The sequence below is a fragment of the Ranitomeya imitator genome, chromosome 1, assembly GCF_032444005.1.
Source record: "Ranitomeya imitator isolate aRanImi1 chromosome 1, aRanImi1.pri, whole genome shotgun sequence".
Classification (NCBI taxonomy): domain Eukaryota; kingdom Metazoa; phylum Chordata; class Amphibia; order Anura; family Dendrobatidae; genus Ranitomeya; species Ranitomeya imitator.
Window position 1 is genome coordinate 31,577,669 of NC_091282.1, and position 14,723 is coordinate 31,592,391.

Below are 14,723 nucleotides of genomic sequence, written 5' to 3' on the forward strand. Positions count from 1 at the left end.
TAATACAGGATCAGTAGAGTATATTGATGACTGATAGATATGAGATTAATAGATATAGAGATGGATTATTCCGATGATTCCCGGTGAATGATGTGACGTTCCCTTTCTCGCCTCTTCCACCATCAGATTTGCATCGTGTCCTGAGCCGCAGATCACTGACGCGTCCCGGATCCTGCAGGAAATGACAGGGATTGTCCTGGAAGGTCTGTATGTAAATCTCACACAGCTGAGGATCGGCTTCCAGCCACGATGGCATCTGTGTATAATGCCAGGAGCAGGGGAATGCCCCTGGGGTCGGAGCAGAAGACATGCCACCCTTGGACCATGCTCGCCTGCATTCAGACCTGCATGGTTTTAGAGCCTGACTTCACTCAGCAGATATTTGGAAAACTCTGGAGAGGTCCTGGATGGGCAGAAGGACCAATCAGAGGAGGGCTGGAGGAGAAGTCACACCCAGGGAGCCTATAAATCCATTCCCCCTGCTTCTTGTCTTGGCAAATATTCCCTTTCATGTGTGGAGTGCAGCACATCTGTCCTCCAGCTTGAGGGCATCGTGCAGGTAGAGCCAGTGTCTCCAGCCCAGGACCCTGCAGGATCAGGAGCCTCTTCTTCTTCTTCTTCTTCTTCTTCTTCTTCACCCTGGAAGGAGTTTGCATGGCAGAAGTCATCCATCTCTCCACATTTCCCTTGGATCTTACCCTGGAGGAAGCCTAGAGTCCTGGTGGTGGGCAGGCTCCTCAGCTGGGTGCTTCTCTGGGGGGCAGCTGCTGTTCCAGGAGCCCCCATGTCTTCATCTGACTCCCCACAGTTGTTGATGGTGTGTGATCCTTGGATTCCTCAGCAGGATTGGAGCCTCCACATCTCCTCTCTGCAGAATTGCTGCTGTGTTGTCTTCTCCTACTGATCACTGGACCCAGCAGCTGGTGAACCTGCCCTGCAGCCCACCCTGCCCTGCAGCCCACCCTGCCCTGCAGCCCACCCTGCCCTGCAGCCCACCCTGCCCAGCATTGTGATCTGGTCTTGTTAGGATCCAGCAGGTCACTCATCCTCAGGAGGTCGGATTAATGTCCATCTCAGGGCTAGAGAGGCCAGACAAACGGTAGGTGTCTTGTCAGAGTGCAACAATGTATCGCACTATGAGACCATGTATCAAAATACTATAAACAACCATGTGTCAAAAACTCATAGAAAACAGCAGAACAAGAACATAAACTTACAAGTGACAGCGGGTCAAGCGTGAACACGTAGTAATGTCACGTAGTAATTAACTCTCATGTAAGCGCTGTAATATGCAACAATGTATCAAGTACTAACACGTAACAATGTATCAATCTATAAGCAAGCGATAAACCTAACAACCATTTACGAACCCCGGCAATGTCACAACATTTTATCCTAAAGTCATGTTCACACCATGCGTAAAAAAAAAAAGCAGCAATATTGAAGGTAATTTGGGGAAATTGCGGCTTGAAAAAAACGCAACGCGATTTCCTGTTGGGAACATTAGTCCGACAAGTAACAATGTATCAACTACATTTACTAACCCTGAGATGTGACAATATAGCTGCGCATCGAGAATAAAACCGTGTTCACGCCTTACGTAAAAACGGAGCAAAATGTAGAACATTGCGGCAAAAAAAAAAAAAAAACGCATCACAATATCACGTTGTGAACATTATCCCGACATGTAACAATGTATCAACTACATTTACTAACAATATATGTCGATGTCACAAGCCGTAAAGCCGCGCTCGCACCATGGCGATTTTTCACAGTAAAAACTCAATTTAACTGATTTTGGATCATTATGGCAAAAAAAAAAAAAAAAAAAAAAACAGCACAATTGCATCATGTGAACAAGGCCTAATGTAAGAATGTATCAAATACTCACATACAACCCGACGTATCACAATATCCAAGAAGGGCGACACCATCCAGGCAATAATATATAAAAAAGATACAAGATAATACAATAAAAAAAAGTCTCAAAACATCAAACAAAACTTTTTTTTTATTTTTGTTTAACCAAATTGTTTTTTTGTTTTTTTTTTTTAATTTGATTGGCGGCTGCTGCTGTTATGTATAAAGTAATGGACACATGATAATACTGGTAGTTATAGATGGAGGAAAAATATGGAAAAAAAAGTATAAATCAAATATAACGAAAATAATAATAATAATAATAATAACAATAATAATCTTTATTTATACAGCACCAACATATTCTGCAGCTCTTTACAGTTTAATAGTAAAGTGAGAATAAATAATAGCAGAATAGATCGGTCCCAGGAGGAGACCCCATAAAAGCCATTTCGGCAGGTGATCTTTGGTTTTCCATAAATGCCACATTAAATAATAATAATAATAATAATAATAATAATAATAATAATAATAATAATAATAATAATAATTAATAGTGTTTAGTTCAGACTTTATCTAAATAGGTACAAAACCTAATTCAGTCTGTAGACCCCGAACACGTAAACCAGTGATCTGTGGAATAGTTCACCTGTCAGTGCAATGTAATCTATTTTCCTGCAGTCCTATGTAAAACCTCAGTGCTATCATAAAGAGAGGTCTTATGAGCAATAACTACTTTATTTTGTTTTCTTCCATAAAGACATGTTGAAATCTAATCAAATAAGGCATAAAAACGCCTCCTATAGATATAGGAAAGACTAGAATCAGGAACTTCTGCTCTGGGAATCATTGTCCATTAGGATCAATTGATGCCTGCTGATTCTAATGGACACTATATCAATAAGGAGGGGGGTGACAACGGGTGTCGCGATAACCGCCCCAGACAGAAACAAACCCCCCCCCCCCAAAGCCTGAAATTCAGACTAAATAAGTTCCACAAGGAAGAAGAATTCTCACTATGTGCTGGGGAGAACTTGATCAGAGTAGTAGTCAGTGATGGAAAAATGTTCATTCTCTCCTGCCCTCTAGTGGCCAGACTGTGGTAGTACACTTATCAGATAACTTACACTGCACCATCAATAATAACATAGTAACATAGTAACATAGTTAGTAAGGCCGAAAAAAGACATTTGTCCATCCAGTTCAGCCTATATTCCATCATAATAAATCCCCAGATCTACGTCCTTCTACAGAACCTAATAATTGTATGATACAATATTGATCTGCTCCAGGAAGACATCCAGGCCTCTCTTGAACCCCTCGACTGAGTTCGCCATCACCACCTCCTCAGGCAAGCAATTCCAGATTCTCACTGCCCTAACAGTAAAGAATCCTCTTCTATGTTGGTGGAAAAACCTTCTCTCCTCCAGACGCAAAGAATGCCCCCTTGTGCCCGTCACCTTCCTTGGTATAAACAGATCCTCAGCGAGATATTTGTATTGTCCCCTTATATACTTATACATGGTTATTAGATCGCCCCTCAGTCGTCTTTTTTCTAGACTAAATAATCCTAATTTCGCTAATCTATCTGGGTATTGTAGTTCTCCCATCCCCTTTATTAATTTTGTTGCCCTCCTTTGTACTCTCTCTAGTTCCATTATATCCTTCCTGAGCACCGGTGCCCAAAACTGGACACAGTACTCCATGTGCGGTCTAACTAGGGATTTGTACAGAGGCAGTATAATGCTCTCATCATGTGTATCCAGACCTCTTTTAATGCACCCCATGATCCTGTTTGCCTTGGCAGCTGCTGCCTGGCACTGGCTGCTCCAGGTAAGTTTATCATTAACTAGGATCCCCAAGTCCTTCTCCCTGTCAGATTTACCCAGTGGTTTCCCGTTCAGTGTGTAATGGTGATATTGATTCCTTCTTCCCATGTGTATAACCTTACATTTATCATTGTTAAACCTCATCTGCCACCTTTCAGCCCGAGTTTCCAACTTATCCAGATCCATCTGTAGCAGAATACTATCTTCTCTTGTATTAACTGCTTTACATAGTTTTGTATCATCTGCAAATATCGATATTTTACTGTGTAAACCTTCTACCAGATCATTAATGAATATGTTGAAGAGAACAGGTCCCAATACTGACCCCTGCGGTACCCCACTGGTCACAGCGACCCAGTTAGAGACTATACCATTTATAACCACCCTCTTATAATGTGAAAGATAAATTCAAGTATTGGCCAATTTTGCACCTAGAGGCAAACATTGTGACCCTTTATAGTCTACAAGCCCCCCAAACAACAGAAATAGATTTTTGTGTAACTAAGACTAAGTACCGCACCGTTATAGAGGTAGCAGAGATGAACGCTGTACTTCACTCCTACCTAAACCAGGAGGACTATATAGAGGACATTGGGGGTCCACTACATTATGGAATAGCAGTACAATGGGGAAAAGTTCAGATTTGCTGCAGAAGTTTCATATATCTGAATTAGGTTTGCAATTAAATCCATGACACTTACTGCAGAAACGACGCCATTTACATGTATGAAACAGAAATGGCCTGGTCTGGTAGTTGGAGGGTTAATCGGGGTATGTTTTGTGCCCATGTTTATATGAAGATCAGCTGTTGATCAAGTGATCGCCACCGATCTGGAAACTGCACATTTATCCTGCAGCGGCCACTAGTGGAACAATGGGGTATTACATTATTATTATTATTATTATTTATTATTATAGCGCCATTTATTCCATGGCGCTGTACATGTGAGGAGGGGTATACATAATAAAAACAAGTACAATAATCTTAAACAATACAAGTCAGGACTGGTACAGGAGGAGAGAGGACCCTGCCCGCGAGGGCTCACAGTCTACAATATACATTATATGAACGAGCAAACATGTAATAGAGAGCAGTTTGGGGTCCCTGTGATATTTCTAGGGGGCACACAGGAGGCAATTTAGTAATAATACCTGCAGCACATCCACAAATCACGTGCTGCACAGATGATCTGGGTCCTTCCGCTGTCATCTGTGGGAAGCAGATGCCCGTCTTCTATAGGAACTCCTGCGGTGTAGACTCTATGGTGGCCATATTGGCTGCCACCCAGCTTTCCCAGATACAGACAGATCGAAACGTCTGGATGGATTATTTCTCTCGCAGATTGTATACTGTGTATTGCGTGTAGTGACATAAGCGCAGAGACCGAGACGCGCTTAATCTCATATACAAATATTATATCTTCTTACCGCCAAACCGTGCAACGTAGAGCTGGGAGGAGGAGGCGGCACAAGTGGCTTTCATTAAAGTGTAGGGTTTCAAAACACAAAAATATACACACCCCGCTCTCTGCAGAGCTCGCACACATGGGCTGCATTTACCCCAATAAACAGACACAGATTTGTGGATCAGAAAAAGAATATCGGATAAAAGCGATGGGATGAAGCAGAGCTGAGCTCCGCAGGGTTACACCTCCTGATAACACTCCTGTAAAACCTCCTAAAATGTATCATCGCATCAGATAATATATAAAAAAATGTCACAAAATGCATCAAATTATAGTGGAAGATGGCAAAAATGAAAATATATCAGAAAGGCAAATGCAGAAAACCTGCACTCATGGAAGTATTCTAACCCAGCCCTATGTACTCTGGAGAATTATGGCACATTCTATAGCTTGAGGCTACTGGGATGACACAATCGGTTCTGCTGCTCCTGAGAAACTCAGTTGCAAACTCAGCTCATCTACACCTAACAAAGTTGCAACTCCACCTGGCAAAATCACCTCTGCAATACCTAGAAAACTCGACACTGCTACACCTGGCAAACTCAGTTACAAACTCAGCACTGCTACACCTGAAAAACTCAGTTCTGCAAACTCTGTTGCAAAGTCATCCTTGCTACACCTGACAAACAGACCACTCTATTTCCATGTACATAAGAAGTGTGAGGATTCTCACCTCTGCCTATAGAGTAAACTCTGCAGAGAAATAATCTGATATTTTGGGATTTTCATGTGCCGTCTGCCTCGTGGGTAATTCTTTATTCCTGTGTGACTTTCCGTGGAAGTTCCTTCACTATATATTATAACTTGAGCTTGTGGGCCCCAGTGCGAAATCTCCAGCAGGGCCCCACTATCACAGGTCTTTATCAATAATAATAATAATAATAATAATAATAGTCTTTTCCTATGGGGCAAAGGGAACTTTTGGACCCCCTTAGTCTCCAGGGCCCAGGTGCAATTGCAACCCCTCCACCTATTATAGTTATGCCCCTGTTTCTACAGGATGAGACGCCACTGAAGACATGAACAGGTTTAAGCCTCTTCCTCGTAGCTGGGACCTCTGCACCCCCCATTACTGTACCCCTTGGTTTAAGTTATTCTCAACACTATCAATGCCCAAAACTTCAGTGCTTGAAAGCACTTGTGGGGGATCCAAAATCTAAGCCCCTCTGTCCCCAAAGCCTTGGTCTTCTGCACTAGTAGCCAGGGATACTGGCAGGTTTCCCCATTTTGGTCTTTGCATGTGAGCCTCCTCTCTTCTACACATAGTGGGCACATATGCCCAGAGCTCACTCATCAATGCCCAGTTGTTTCCTGGGGGGTTCAGTTAATTTGAGATTGAGCTCCGGCACATGGTGAAGGGGAAGTAAGACTTGAGGTTTGTGTATGGAGGGCACTGGGGTCATTTGCTTTGGGGTCTTGGTTTGGCGCTGCTCATTTGTCTGCCCGGCGTCCCTCCTGTCATATTGTGGCCACTCTGTTTGATCAGGGCTACATGTCAGCGATGGTGACAAAGTCTCATTAGTCCCCGTGACATTGGAAGCTGAGCGCTGCTGCCAGCTCAGCTAGTCATTAGTCTTACCCCAGTTTAGTAACTATGGGGGTCCCGTCCATCAGTCTGTCCCCCCTGTCTGGGGCAATGCAAACAAAACAGAAAGTTTTCCAACTTTTTAATAAACTCTTGATTCTTTACCATCAGTGAATGAAAACATTCTTCTCCATATTGTGAGGTTGATAACCAATTTTTATCCCATAGTGCTGAAACAGCTGATGTGCTCGTTACAATGTATCAGTCACAAAAACAAATGTCTCCCTTTATCAGTTCCTTGTGCTGCATGTTGCTGTTCTGTTTTTCTTTTCTTTCTACTTAATTGCATGCATTTTCGACTAATACTACATTCTGCACCATTTTCCTTTTATTTCCTCTGTGCTGCACTATTACAGGCTGCAGAATGAGTTAACTGAGAATCCATCAGTGAGCCGGGAACTTTGTAAATCTGTATTTTTCTGAGCTTCTCTGTACTGATCTATGAGCACAAAGCACATCAACCATTGAGGATAGGTGATGAGGTCTAGATCAGTGGGATCTGAATCCCGAGACCCTCAATGATCTCCCACTGGGAGAGTTCTTTCCCCCATTTTATACAGGTTCCACCGCCACTATGTCCATTCTCCAAGTATGGCAGTAATGGCCCTATGCATTCTAACCGGGAAATTCAGAGCCGAGCTCGCCGGATTAATGGGGGTCCTAGCAGTCGGACTGGGTTGCAATAACACACACAGCCTGTGCTCAGGGGGGGCGCTGTTTTCATGACTGTTATAAATCTATATATGATTGGATGCCTCATCCTAGGCTGGGAGGGTCGGACCCCAGCACCCCCAGTTATTCCCTTGGTGTAGTTCCAGTATGGCTCCGCTGGGGATCGTCTCCATGTGTGACATATTCTCAAGGCCTCATACGGTCAATCTCTGTGCAGATATTTTAGGGCTTCGTGCCCCCATTAGTAACATACAAGCTTCTCCCGGGTCACAGAGACTTGGATTTTTCCCAAATTTATACCCCCCATGTATTATATAGACATTTATCCCAATGGGCATGGGTGCAATGCTTCATTTCTCCTGTGGTGGCGCTGTAGGGGGAGATGGATACCTGCTGATGGGTTCTGTATCGCAGATCGCAATGATCAGAAGTTGTCAAACTTTTTTTTTTCTTGGCTAAAAAGTATTTTTGGAAGTACCTTTCATTAAAAAGTTTGGCAGCATTTGCGTTCTACAGCCTCTGTGCTGTTCTGTGTATTGCTGGCTGCAGAAGGAGTTAACTGAGGGTCCATCAGTGAGTCCGACAGTTCTCCAATCTCGTCTCCGCTTACTGTAGGTGAAGAAAGGGTTAAGTCTATTCTTGCTTTGCGTACTACGCCCGGCTCTAGTATTTTCCCAGTGTAAACTTTGCTTTTGCTGCATTCTTCCGGACATGCGATCACTTTGTGAAGCGACTGCTGCAGTTTCCAGCGACCCCCACGTTGTACGCGGCGCTCAGTCACCGGGGGTACACTGCTGGGGAGGGTGCGCAGAAAACAGAATCCGATAAAGCAATTTGCTGTTTTCTGTACACAGCTCCTATGCAGACTAATGTGTTTCCAAGCAGAATCCATTTCTGCAGTCCTTTTCTGTTGGGTCCTACACGTTTTGTCACGTGGTTTTCCATAGGAACGCCTGGAAATACTGATCTCTATGGTGTGATAAAGAAACGGTTCAGCAACAAATTCAGCTCTGCTACAACTTTGCTTTTGTATTTATGAAATAAAAAAACCCTTTTCTTTTAATCCAGAACAATCCATCATGGCTCCCGACCACATTTTATGTAAAGTGTTAGCAGACGGATGTAGCAGGGCTGAGTTGGTCAGATGTAGTAGAGCTGTATCTGTCCAGTGTTTATCTGAAGGGTCATTAAGTAACAAACTCGGCTCTGCTACGTCTATGCAGCAAGTGCATGGCGCGGTCTGATGCTGCTTTTTTATGAATGGCCGCATACAGATGGAATATTGAACATGCTTTTCTTGCCATAAATATGGATATTTTCTTACCCGGTGTGAATGCCGCTGTTCTCCTGAATCCGGCGATGTTTCTCTTTTCTTTCTGCGCCCCTCCGTTCCCGAGATATGGCGCCATCTTCCTTTTAGTGTAAATCTAGTCTTGTTAGGCAAGTGGGAGGAGAGAACAAATCAGTCCCACACCCACTTGGCTAATAAGGCTAGCTAGGCATACCAGAAAGATGGGACCATATCTCAGGAACGGTGAGGCGCAGGAACAAAAGAGAAGCATCGCCGGATTCAGGAGAACAGCGGCTTTTACACCAGATTATATATATTATACGTACAGGTTTCTGATTGGTGGGAGACCAGGATCTTCACAATGATGGGGTGTTGCTGCCCCTTTCATTCTTCCTGCTGTGCATTGGATAGGTGAATTGGTGGGGGAATCAGAGGGCAGACCCCCAAACAGTGGCAATGTTATACCACACCCTGGCGATCTGCTATGACTCTGTCACATGATGCCAAGTCACCGGCCAGGATACATTGTAACTAATGGCCGTTCTCCTTCTTCTCCCGCCAGGTCCCTTTCTTGGAAGCCTTTCTAAGATGAAGTTATGGGCTATCTTGGCTGTCTGCATTTTGCTCTTGAGATCTGCGTCCAACACCCCGTTGCCTTCAGGCTGGTTAGCTGGTAAGAAGAGGTCGAGTCAAGTATCCCTGCCGGAAGACGAGGACACAGCTCCGGGGATGTACCAAGCGGATTCTGAGCGCCCCGATGCCGTGCAGGGCCCGCGGGATGTACAGCATCATTGTAAGTGCCGCACACATCCGCCACCCCGACCTGCAACCTATGATGCCAACCTGCCCTTATCAAAGGCTTCTATAGCAGGGGTGTCAAACTGCATTCCTCGAGGGCTGCAAACAGGTCATGTTTTCAGGATTTCCTTGTACTGCACAGGTGATAATTTAATCACCAACTCATTATTTGTGTAGGTGATTAAATTATCACCTGTGCAGTACAAGGAAATCCTGAAAACATGACCTGTTTGCAGCCCTCGAGGAATGCAGTTTGACACCCCTGTTCTATAGAAATAATGATTATTGTCTGTTCAAATCAAAACCTCTTCCATTTTCTGATGGACATTGTTTCCATTTCTTACAATTTTAAAAATTCCCTTCTGATACCGTTAACCCTGCACATAGCTGGTCCTGCTCTCTGCTGAAATGCGGAAAACAATTGTATCCAATGTAGACAATGCTCTGTGAGCTAAACATTCTGCACTCCGGACTGATACATTTTAACTAACCAGCAGAGAAAGATCTGTGCAGCTGCTGCTGATGTGTTTAGTGTGCAACTAAATCCCATTTAGAGCTAATATTTTGTTAAATCCAGTGTAGACAATGCTCTGTGAGCTAAAGACATCAGCAGCAGTGTCACAGATCTCTGCTGGATTGTTACAATGTATCAGTCTGGAGTCCGGGATGTTTCGCTCACAGAGCATGGTCTGTACTGGATACATTGTATCAGTCTGGAGTCAGAGAGCATTGTCTGCACTGGATACATTGTATCAGTCTGGAGTCACAGAGCATTGTCTGCACTGGATACATTGTATCAGTCTGGAGTCAGAGAGCATTGTCTGCACTGGATACATTGTATCAGTCTGGAGTCACAGAGCATTGTCTGCACTGGATACATTGTATCAGTCTGGAGTCACAGAGCATTGTCTGCACTGGATACATTGTATCAGTCTGGAGTCACAGAGTATTGTCTGCACTGGATACATTGTATCAGTCTGGAGTCACAGAGCATTGTCTGCACTGGATACATTGTATCAGTCTGGAGTCACAGAGCATTGTCTGCACTGGATACATTGTATCAGTCTGGAGTCAGAGAGCATTGTCTGCACTGGATACATTGTATCAGTCTGGAGTCCCAGAGCATTGTCTGCACTGGATACATTGTATCAGTCTGGAGTCACAGAGCATTGTCTGCACTGGATACATTGTATCAGTCTGGAGTCACAGAGCATTGTCTGCACTGGATACATTGTATCAGTCTGGAGTCACAGAGCATTGTCTGCACTGGATACATAGTATCAGTCTGGAGTCACAGAACATTGTCTGCACTGGATACATTGTATCAGTCTGGAGTCACAGAGCATTGTCTGCACTGGATACATTGTATCAGTCTGGAGTCACAGGGCATTGTCTGCACTGGATACATTGTATCAGTCTGGAGTCACAGAACATTGTCTGCACTGGATACATTGTATCAGTCTGGAGTCTCAGAGCATTGTCTGCACTGGATACATTGTATCAGCCTGGAGTCACAGAGCATTGTCTGCACTGGATACATTGCATCAGTCTGGAGTCACAGAGCATTGTCTGCACTGGATACATTGTATCAGTCTGGAGTCACAGAACATTGTCTGCACTGGATACATTGTATCAGTCTGGAGTCACAGAACTGTTATGTTTGCTAATGACAGGTGTTATGAAGGCAATCCAGAAACACAGTGTGCTTAGCGATCAGAGCGCACACAGTGATCTGACAAATACCCAAAAATACAAGAACGAGCTCTGAGACGTGGAAACTCTGTAGACTGCACACCTGATCCTATCCTAAACACAACTAAAAGCGGCTGTGGATTGCGCCTAACAACTACCTAGGCAACTCGGCACAGCCTAAGAAACTAGCTAGCCTGAAGATAGAAAAATAGGCCTGACTTGCCCCAGAGAAATTCCCCAAAGGAAAAGGCAGCCCCCCACATATAATGACTGTGAGTAAGATGAAAAGACAAAACGTAGGGATGAAATAGATTCAGCAAAGTGGGGCCCGATATTCTAGGACAGAGCGAGGACAGTAAAGCGAACTTTGCAGTCTACAAAAAACCCTAAAGCAAAACCACGCAAAGGGGGCAAAAAAAAACCACCGTGCCGAACTAACGGCACGGCGGTACACCCTTTGCGTCTCAGAGCTTCCAGCAAAACAAAAACAAGCTGGACAGAAAAAAAGCAACAAAAAAGCAAAAGGCACTTAGCTATACAGAGCAGCAGGTCACAGGAACAATCAGGAGAAGCTCAGATCCAACACTGAAACATTGACAAGGAGCAAGGATAGCAGCATCAGGCGGAGTTAAGTAATGAAGCAGTTAACGAGCTCACCAGAACACCTGAGGGAGGAAGCTCAGAAGCTGCAGTACCACTTGTGACCACAGGAGTGAATTCAGCCACAGAATTCACAACAGTACCCCCCCCCCTTGAGGAGGGGTCACCGAACCCTCACCAGAGCCCCCAGGCCGACCAGGATGAGCCGCATGAAAGGCACGAACAAGATCGGAAGCATGAACATCAGAGGCAAAAACCCAGGAATTATCTTCCTGAGCATAACCCTTCCATTTAACCAGATACTGGAGTTTCCGTCTAGAAACACGAGAATCCAAAATCTTCTCCACAATATACTCCAATTCCCCCTCCACCAAAACCGGGGCAGGAGGCTCAACAGATGGAACCATAGGTGCCACGTATCTCCGCAACAACGACCTATGGAATACATTATGTATGGAAAAGGAGTCTGGGAGGGTCAAACGAAAAGACACAGGATTGAGAACCTCAGAAATCCTATACGGACCAATAAAACGAGGTTTAAATTTAGGAGAGGAAACCTTCATAGGAATATGACGAGAAGATAACCAAACCAGATCCCCAACACGAAGTCGGGGACCCACACGGCGTCTGCGATTAGCGAAAAGTTGAGCTTTCTCCTGGGACAAGATCAAATTTTCCACTACCTGAGTCCAGATCTGCTGCAACCTATCCACCACAGAATCCACACCAGGACAGTCCGAAGACTCAACCTGTCCTGAAGAGAAACGAGGATGGAACCCAGAATTGCAAAAAAATGGAGAAACCAAGGTAGCCGAGCTGGCCCGATTATTAAGGGCGAACTCAGCCAACGGCAAAAAGGACACCCAGTCATCCTGATCAGCAGAAACAAAACATCTCAGATATGTTTCCAAGGTCTGATTGGTTCGTTCGGTCTGGCCATTAGTCTGAGGATGGAAAGCCGAGGAAAAGGATAGGTCAATGCCCATCCTACCACAAAAGGCTCGCCAAAACCTTGAAACAAACTGGGAACCTCTGTCAGAAACAATATTCTCAGGAATGCCATGCAACCGAACCACATGCTGAAAGAACAAAGGTACCAAATCAGAGGAGGAAGGCAATTTAGCCAAGGGCACCAGATGGACCATTTTAGAAAAGCGATCACAGACCACCCAAATGACTGACATCTTTTGAGAAACGGGAAGGTCAGAAATGAAATCCATCGAAATATGTGTCCAAGGCCTCTTTGGGACCGGCAAGGGCAAAAGCAACCCACTGGCACGTGAACAGCAGGGCTTAGCCCTAGCACAAATTCCACAGGACTGCACAAAAGTACGTACATCCCGTGACAGAGATGGCCACCAGAAGGATCTAGCCACTAACTCTCTGGTACCAAAGATTCCAGGATGACCAGCCAACACCGAACAATGAAGTTCAGAGATAACTTTACTAGTCCACCTATCAGGGACGAACAGTTTCTCTGCCGGACAACGATCAGGTTTATTAGCCTGAAATTTTTGCAGCACCCGCCGCAAATCAGGGGAGATGGCAGACACAATGACTCCTTCCTTGAGGATACCCGCTGGCTCAGATAAACCCGGAGAGTCGGGCACAAAACTCCTAGACAGAGCATCCGCCTTCACATTTTTAGAGCCCGGAAGGTACGAAATCACAAAGTCGAAGCGGGCAAAAAATAACGACCAACGGGCCTGTCTAGGATTCAAGCGCTTGGCAGACTCGAGATAAGTCAAGTTCTTATGATCAGTCAATACCACCACGCGATGCTTAGCTCCTTCAAGCCAATGACGCCACTCCTCGAATGCCCACTTCATGGCCAGCAACTCTCGATTGCCCACATCATAATTACGCTCAGCGGGCGAAAACTTCCTGGAAAAGAAAGCACATGGTTTCATCACTGAGCAATCAGAACCTCTCTGTGACAAAACCGCCCCTGCTCCAATCTCAGAAGCATCAACCTCGACCTGGAACGGAAGAGAAACATCTGGCTGACACAACACAGGGGCAGAACAAAAACGACGCTTCAACTCCTGAAAAGCTTCCACAGCAGCAGAAGACCAATTAACCAAATCAGCACCCTTCTTGGTCAAATCGGTCAATGGTTTGGCAATGCTAGAAAAATTACAGATGAAGCGACGATAAAAATTAGCAAAGCCCAGGAACTTTTGCAGACTTTTCAGAGATGTCGGCTGAATCCAATCCTGGATGGCTTGGACCTTAACTGGATCCATCTCGATAGTAGAAGGGGAAAAGATGAACCCCAAAAATGAAACTTTCTGCACACCGAAGAGACACTTTGATCCCTTCACGAACAAGGAATTAGCACGCAGGACCTGAAAAACCATTCTGACCTGCTTCACATGAGACTCCCAATCATCTGAGAAGATCAAAATGTCATCCAAGTAAACAATCAGGAATTTATCCAGATACTCACGGAAAATGTCATGCATAAAAGACTGAAACACAGATGGAGCATTGGCAAGTCCGAACGGCATCACTAGATACTCAAAATGACCCTCGGGCGTATTGAATGCAGTTTTCCATTCATCTCCTTGCCTGATTCTCACCAGATTATACGCACCACGAAGATCTATCTTAGTGAACCAACTAGCCCCCTTAATCCGAGCAAACAAGTCAGATAACAATGGCAAGGGATACTGAAATTTAACAGTGATCTTATTAAGAAGGCGGTAATCAATACACGGTCTCAGCGAACCATCCTTCTTGGCTACAAAGAAGAACCCTGCTCCCAGTGGTGATGACGATGGGCGAATATGTCCCTTCTCCAGGGACTCCTTCACATAACTGCGCATAGCGGCGTGTTCGGGCACGGATAAATTAAATAATCGACCTTTAGGGAATTTACTACCAGGAATCAAATTGATAGCACAATCACAATCCCTATGCGGAGGTAG

The 14,723-nt window shown here is 44.7% G+C and overlaps 1 protein-coding gene across 1 annotated transcript in view; it reads left to right on the top strand.

Annotated features, from left to right (window-relative positions):
- Positions 1-512: 512 nt before the first annotated feature.
- The window catches only part of GDNF (glial cell derived neurotrophic factor), a 60,159-nt gene continuing 45,948 nt past the window's right edge, over positions 513-14,723 (top strand). Inside the window, exons 1-2 of the mRNA XM_069745935.1 lie at positions 513-1,099; positions 9,266-9,496. Of these exons, the coding sequence (XP_069602036.1) occupies positions 9,292-9,496 (205 nt within the window). The 5' untranslated portion in view covers positions 513-1,099; positions 9,266-9,291. The remainder of the gene's footprint in view (positions 1,100-9,265; positions 9,497-14,723) is intronic.